This window comes from Meleagris gallopavo, chromosome 13 (genome assembly GCF_000146605.3).
Source record: "Meleagris gallopavo isolate NT-WF06-2002-E0010 breed Aviagen turkey brand Nicholas breeding stock chromosome 13, Turkey_5.1, whole genome shotgun sequence".
NCBI lineage: Eukaryota > Metazoa > Chordata > Aves > Galliformes > Phasianidae > Meleagris > Meleagris gallopavo.
The window spans coordinates 17,617,956-17,624,396 of record NC_015023.2 but is presented as its reverse complement, the minus strand read 5'-3'; the positions used below and the strand labels follow the sequence as shown (position 1 = coordinate 17,624,396).

The following is a 6,441-nucleotide window of genomic DNA, read 5'->3' as shown; positions in this document are numbered from 1 at the left end:
GGGGATGGGATGGGTCGGAGTGGGGTGAGGGGAGCCCGTCACCGCGATATCGTGCCGGGCAGGGCACGGGGGAATTTCGTGGGAGGGGGGGTAGGTGTGCAAGGGGTGTGTGTGTGTGTGTGTGTGCAGGGGGTGTGTCCGAGGGGGGGTGCATACGTGCAAAACGGGAGCATGAAGGTGGCTGTGAGGTGGGGACGTGGAGCTGGGCACATCTCACCCTCCTGTCCTTTCTGTATCCCCCCCCACTCCGCTGAGCGGTTCAGCCGGGGTAGGAGGGCTGAGATGTGCCCCAGGGAGTGAGAGATATGGGGCTGCCACCTGCCTGCAGGCAGCGGTGTGACGCTTGGGGACACTGGCGGCGGCCGTAATGCTGCACCCAGGGGTTCATAGCGTCGCGGTGGTGTTCGAGTGGCATCGTGCGTCTCCTGCACACGCCCATCCCTCCCGCGTGTGCCCTGCGCGCGGCTGTGCCACCGCCGTGCTGTCAGTCCCGGCCATGCCCTCCCACCTCACTAGGTCTTTGAGGTGGGTTGGGGACCCTGGTGGGGTGACCGGAGCCCCCCGTTGGGGTGACCGGCGCCCGCTGCTGTCTCACTCTGCGGTTGACGTGAGTCAGCAGCGCACTGAGCCCTGATGCTGGCCCTGCTCCTCGCCAGGAGACAGCCGGTGAGCCCGAGCGGAGCGGCACGGAGACGACATGCAGACGGGGGCCAGAGGGGATTGCTGCGGCAGGGACCAGCGCCCCGGTGGGTGGGGGCTCCGCCGGAGAGAGCGGGGACGGGATGATGGCGGGGAAGGACGTGCTCTGGATGGTGGTTACCCACCCTGGGGATGAGGTTGGGGAAGGGAACGTGCATGGCTCTTCCTGGCCAAAGAGCAGGGTAGGGATCTGGTTTCCCAGATGGAGGGTAGGTGGTGATAGTGATGGGTGTCCTGTCCTACCTTGCAGGGCTGGGACATGGTGTTGCATGGGCATTGTGCTTCTTACTTGTCAAATACCATTGTAATTTCCCTTTCCCTCTGCTGATTCCTTTGAGCAGCGGGATTTCTGTCCCCTGCCCACCAGTGTCAGCTGCCTGGGGGAAAGAGGCGATGCCCTGTTCCCTGTAAGCCTGTCCGCATACCATCTCACCCACCATCTCACCTGGTGGCAGGGCCCAGTAGTGTGTAGCTGGGTTCAGCTACCAAGTGGACCGGGAGCCACTTGGTGCTCGTGCTGCCCGGTGCTGGTGCTGTCCCCCCCCATACACAGGGTCTCTTGGCCCTGCTCGGTGCCAGCTCAGCCCCGGCCGTCCCTGAAGAGGGGCTTCCCAGGCACAGATCGTGCTGCCTCTGCCCAGCCCCGCCAGCTCTTCCCAGGAGACAAAACGCCCCTTGTCTGGGCTCCGGCCTCTGAACAGGCTGTGCTTTTGTCTCGCCGACACAAAGGGGCTGTGAGGGGCGGGGGGCTGCCGGCTGCGGGGAATGGGGCTGATGGGGCCCGTGGCAGCTGCCCCAGGAAGCATCGCCTGTCCAGCAGGGGGCACAGGGCTGGGGAGCTGCTGCCCCCTCCACCAGAGGGGCACCCAGAGTGGTGGCATCAGGGCCACAGAAGGGAGCTGCCTTTGCTGCCCCAGCCCTGCACCTACACAGCTGGTGCCGGTTCTGCAGAGCTGGGCAAAGAGGCACTGGCCCCAGAGCGAACAGCAGGGACCCCCATCCCTGGGACAGCTGAGGAGATCACCGGTGCCCCCACGGAGGAACAGGGTGGCATCCCCATTCCCACTGCCAGCCTGCTGCAGGTCACCGAACGGAGACGTGAGTGCAGCCCCTGCACACCCACTGCCTTCCCCTGTGTCCCCTCTTGCCCCTGTGGTCCCTGCCTGGCCCCTGCCCACCCCAAGCCAGTTATTGTCATCCTCCCCCACCAACCCCTTGTCCCTCCCTGGATCACTACCAAGCCCTCTCAGATCCCACGGGGCCCCCACCTCAGCACCAGGGGCCCTGTCTGGCAGCTGCCCACCCGCAGTCCCATTTCTCACAGAGCCACTGAGCAGCGTGTCCTCGCTGGAGGTGCACTTTGACCTGCTGGACCTCACGGAGCTGACCGACATGTCGGACCAGGAGCTGGCTGAGGTCTTCGCTGATTCTGATGAGGAGAACGTGGCCAGCGAGTCGCCTAGTGGTGAGTGAATGTCTGCCTGCACCCCACTCCACCACCGTGGCCAGGAGGCACAGGCTGAGCTGACTTTCCCCATAGGGCTGCACCCACAGGCTATGCCACGGGCAGGGTACCTGCGCTCCCCCTCCTGGACCCGTGCACGCGAGCATGGCCGGGAGAAGAAGCACCTCAGCGACTCAGAGCTGCAACCAGGCACCCTGGACACCTTCCTGGCAGTGGAGCAGCCTCAGCAGGAGTAGGAGCTGTCCCGGCTGGTGGGGACAGATATAGGGACACGCAGAGATGTGTGCTTTGCCTTGTCCCCAGCTCTTTTGACCACGTTCCCCACTCCCTGCCACAGGAAAAGCCGTGCAGGACAAAGGACTTGCTATGGGACAAGTTGCGTGACTGGGCGCTGCGGGGTGGCAGCTTCAGACCGTGGGTACCAAGCAGTGCCACAGCTGGTGGCTCAGTGGGGAGGAGGAACTGGCCCACTCGGCCCTGTAGCACAATGGGGGCTGCACTGCCCGGCCCCCACCTCCTTTCCACCACGGTCCCAGCGTGGCAGGACCAGGAGCTGTGCAGTGTCTGCACTGTACCACCCACCGCCATGTAGCAGTTGTGTGTACTGGTAAAACCAACCAACCCATGGCCACTGCTCTGCCCTGTGTCCATTGCTGCAGGGAAGGGGGGATGCAACCCCTATATGGGGTGGTGGCTGCCAGGAGCAACAGGTTACAGGGAGGGGGGACGTGGGGAGCCTCTGCAGGAGCAGAACTGAGCATAGGGAAAGGTAGGAGGAGGGATGCGGGGGAGCTGGCACTGGGGCAGAGCCAGACCTCATCCGTGAGGGCCCATCCCATTGCTTCCACAGTGCCCACCAAAGCTCCCTCAACCCTGCCCCCCTCTTCCAGGAGAAGCCCCAGGGCAAAATTGTGACTGCGGCGCTGTGCAAAGAGGCGACGCAGCTGCGACAGACCGGGCAAGTGTTGCAGGAGTGGTGTTGGGGGACAGCATGTGCAGTAGGGGCTCCCGCGAGCAGCAATGAGCAATTGCAAAAGCAGAGGCAGTGGTGTGCCCCACCCCTGACGTAGTGTCACACACCAGCACTGCCCTTAAATCCCCCCTCAGCCCCGACCTTCAGTGTTCTAATGTGTCCTGTAATGCAGGGGAGGAAGAAAAGATGCTTCCCCCCAGAACAGCAGCATCCAACCAGGTAGTGTTCACCCAGAGCACTGGCTGCACGTGGTGGCTGCCGGCAGCCCCACCAGGGTGGGACCCCCCGGTTCTCCCCCAGACGCCATGCCCAGCCCTTTGGGAGCACGTGGAAACCTCAGCCCCATCCAGGCACCCTCGCCCTTCCTGGAAGAGCCCGTTCCTCCGGCTCTGCCAGCATGCTCGCCCACGCAATGTGGCTGCAGGTGGCAAAGTGCAGGACCCCCGCCCAGCACAAGTCCTGGCCCCACGTGAGTGGCAGAACTGAAGTTTGCAGGGCAGCCTCCGTGGCCATCTGTCCATCGTGGGGCCCCGGTGGCCGTGAAGATGGGCCCTTGCTTAGGGCTCTGCCTCAGCCACAGAGTCCTGGAAGAGGGACTGCTTGCGCAGGCTCAGCCGGGCGCACTTGGGGCACGTGGTGGAGTTGTCGTAGTAGCAGTCCCTGTGGGGAAGGGATGCTCTGGGGAATGCTAGGAAGCACAAAGGTCCTGGAACCACCCGTCCCTCCCCTCTGCAGCACCCAAAGCGATGCAGGTGGCTCCAGACGAGGCACCCACCATACCTGTGGAAGACGGCGGAGCAGTCAGTGCACACTGAGGTGTGGCTGTCAAAGGGGAAAAGCACATCGCCCTCCTTGCAAAGCTCACACACAAAGCCTTTTGCCTGGCAACGCTGGGGTGAGAAAAAACAGATGAGCCCCTGGTACCTGGGTGCTGACAAGGACCTCCAGGTCTTCGCCAGTGCCCTCCTTATGGCCCAAGTCCAGATCTCAGCCCTGGTTGCCCTGCAGCACCGCCCCACTCACCTCACAGTCCAGCTTGATGTGCTTGGCGAAGAGGGTGTGGATCTCAGTTAGGGAGCAGCTCAGGCGCCCAGCCTCGATGTCAATGAGGTCCTGCAGCGAGTACATCTCGTCGTTCTCTACAAAGTGCTGTCGGTCCTGCAGCTGCATGGGCAGGCAGATGTCACTGCTGTGCCCACAGACCCAGGGCCTCGCCCCTGCCCGCCACTGGGCCTGACCTGCAGCAGCAGCCGTGCCTCCATTGCCTCCTTGCAGGTGATAAAGTACGGCTTCATGAGCAGGATGTCCTGGCGCAGCTTCTGTGGGGGCACCGGGGGCCGGGGATGAGATGGGAGTGGGGAGAGAGACAGGGAGAAGGTGGTGGCAGGGTCAGGATGGAGACAGGGACGGGGATGAGACAGGTGTTGTGTGGGAATGGGACAGGATAAGGGTGGGCATTGGGTAAGGACAGTGCCAGGACAAGGCTGGGTCAGTCTCAGCCCTGTAGTTTAGGCAGCCTCCCAGCTTATCCTTAATGTTGCCACTACCCCACATCACCCTCCCACCAGCCTTGGGCCCCACCCATGGCCACACCACGCTCACCCGGATCTCCACCAGCTCTTCCACGTAGTTGAAGAGCAGAGGGTTGATCTCCCGCAGCTTCAGCACAGGCCGCGACACCATCAGCGCCAGGTACCGCATGCTGCAGCGGGACACCTGCACATACACCGCTGTCACACTGTGTGCAGGGCCAGCGGGGCCTTGCAGGGCACAGCTTGAGCCCTCTACCCCTGGCCCAATGGACCTGGCTCTGAGAGACCCCATAGCCAGAAGCACAGCCTTGCAAGCGTCTTCCAGCCAGCGACACAGTCCCTAGGGACCCCTGCCTGCGGACACAGCCTCCCAAGTGATCCCCGAGACCCCTGTGACCCCCACCAGCACCGCAGGCACCTTGCGGGGCTCGAAGTCCCAGTTGTGGATGGCGCGGGCGGGGACGACAGCCAGGTCATTCCAGTGACAGCTGCTGCAGTAGTAGAGGCCGGTGTAGTCGCACTGTCGGGCCTCACTGGGCACCCCCCCTGTAGTGAGGCACACATCGGTACCGGCACCCGCGCTGGCACCATCACCCCAAAAACATCCCCCAGCCCCAGCCTCCAGCTTCCCCCAGCCCCATGCACCTCCCAGATTCCCCCCCAGCCACACGCCTTGGTGCCTTACTGAGGGCGATGGGGGCCCGGCACTCGGCACAGCGGTAGTCCTGGCTGTCCAGCCCGCTCTCAGGGCAGATGCTGAGCTGGTACTCGGCCTGGTGGCTCACCTTGGACCTGACGCAGGGCTTGGTGACCAGGGGCAGGCACTTGCTGTGGCACCGATAGTAGCACCCTGTGGGCAGGTGGTTGTCAGCTCAGGGCTGCGGGGGGACTGCGAGGGGGGTGTCAGTGCCCCCAACCCACCTGTACAGGTATACCAGGTCTGGATGAGGCCCCAGATGATGGTGCTGCACTTGTCACACATCTGCTTGACGCTCTTGCTCTTCTCCTTATAGAAGCGGTGCTCCAGCACCACGCGGATGTTGGGTTCCTCTTCATCAGGGTCCTATAGGAGGGGGGAGGGGTCAACACAGCCCTCTGGTGCCCTCTGGACCCTCAGAGTCCTCTCAGGACCCTCACCTCCCTCCCAAGAAATTCAGAGCCCCATTCCTTCAGGGTCTTCCCCTGAAACATCAGAACAACTCCAGGACCCTCAGATCCCTTCCCTAAGAGCCTTGTCCCTATCCTCCTGCACCCTCAGCTCCCTGTCCCCAAAACTCCCCTCCCAACTCTCACAGTCCCCTCCATGACCTTCAGAGTTCTCCCTGGATGCTCAGATCCACACTGTTGGACTCTCATCCTCCAACCCAGGACCCCCAGCCTCTCCAGGCCCTCCCTCAGACCCTCTTCAGTACCCTCAGGGTCCTGACCTTCAGAACCGCTCCCTGGACCCTCGGTACCCTTCCCCATGACTTATCCCTCTCTACAACACCCCCCCAGCATCCTTAGGGCTCCCCGCAGGTCCTTCAGAGCCCTTCCCAAGGACACTCATCCCACCCAGGACCCCCGCAGGACCTTCAGAGCCCCCCCGTGACCCTCGGCGTTCACCCCACCTTCAGAGCCGCCCCGGGACGCCCGCAGCCCCACCTGCAGCTCCTGCAGTTTGAGGCGGAGGTGGATGAGCCGCACCACCGCGTCCTTCTGCCGCTCCGAGTGTTCGGGCAGCGCCAGGATGGCGCGGCGGCACTCCTCGATGGCGCGGCGCAGCTGCTGCA

General features: G+C 63.6%; 2 protein-coding genes across 2 annotated transcripts; one reads left to right on the top strand and one right to left on the bottom strand.

The window, feature by feature from the left end:
- The first annotated feature begins 109 nt into the window (after positions 1-109).
- DBNDD1 (dysbindin domain containing 1) lies at positions 110-2,797 on the top strand. The gene is made up of 4 exons (XM_003209914.4): positions 110-746; positions 1,651-1,797; positions 2,024-2,164; positions 2,240-2,797. The coding sequence occupies exons 1-4, from the start codon at positions 698-700 to the stop codon at positions 2,398-2,400; spliced, it is 498 nt and encodes a 165-aa protein (XP_003209962.1). The 5' UTR covers positions 110-697; the 3' UTR covers positions 2,401-2,797.
- A 312-nt stretch (positions 2,798-3,109) lies between these two features.
- Positions 3,110-6,439, bottom strand: DEF8 (differentially expressed in FDCP 8 homolog; the record flags this gene model as incomplete). Its single annotated transcript, XM_010718241.3, has 9 exons — positions 3,110-3,797; positions 3,918-4,027; positions 4,161-4,301; positions 4,376-4,456; positions 4,740-4,853; positions 5,088-5,215; positions 5,355-5,519; positions 5,591-5,732; positions 6,314-6,439. Coding segments are annotated over 9 exons (1,110 nt in total), but the record flags the coding sequence as incomplete, so codon positions are not given.
- Between the last annotated feature and the right edge of the window lie 2 nt (positions 6,440-6,441).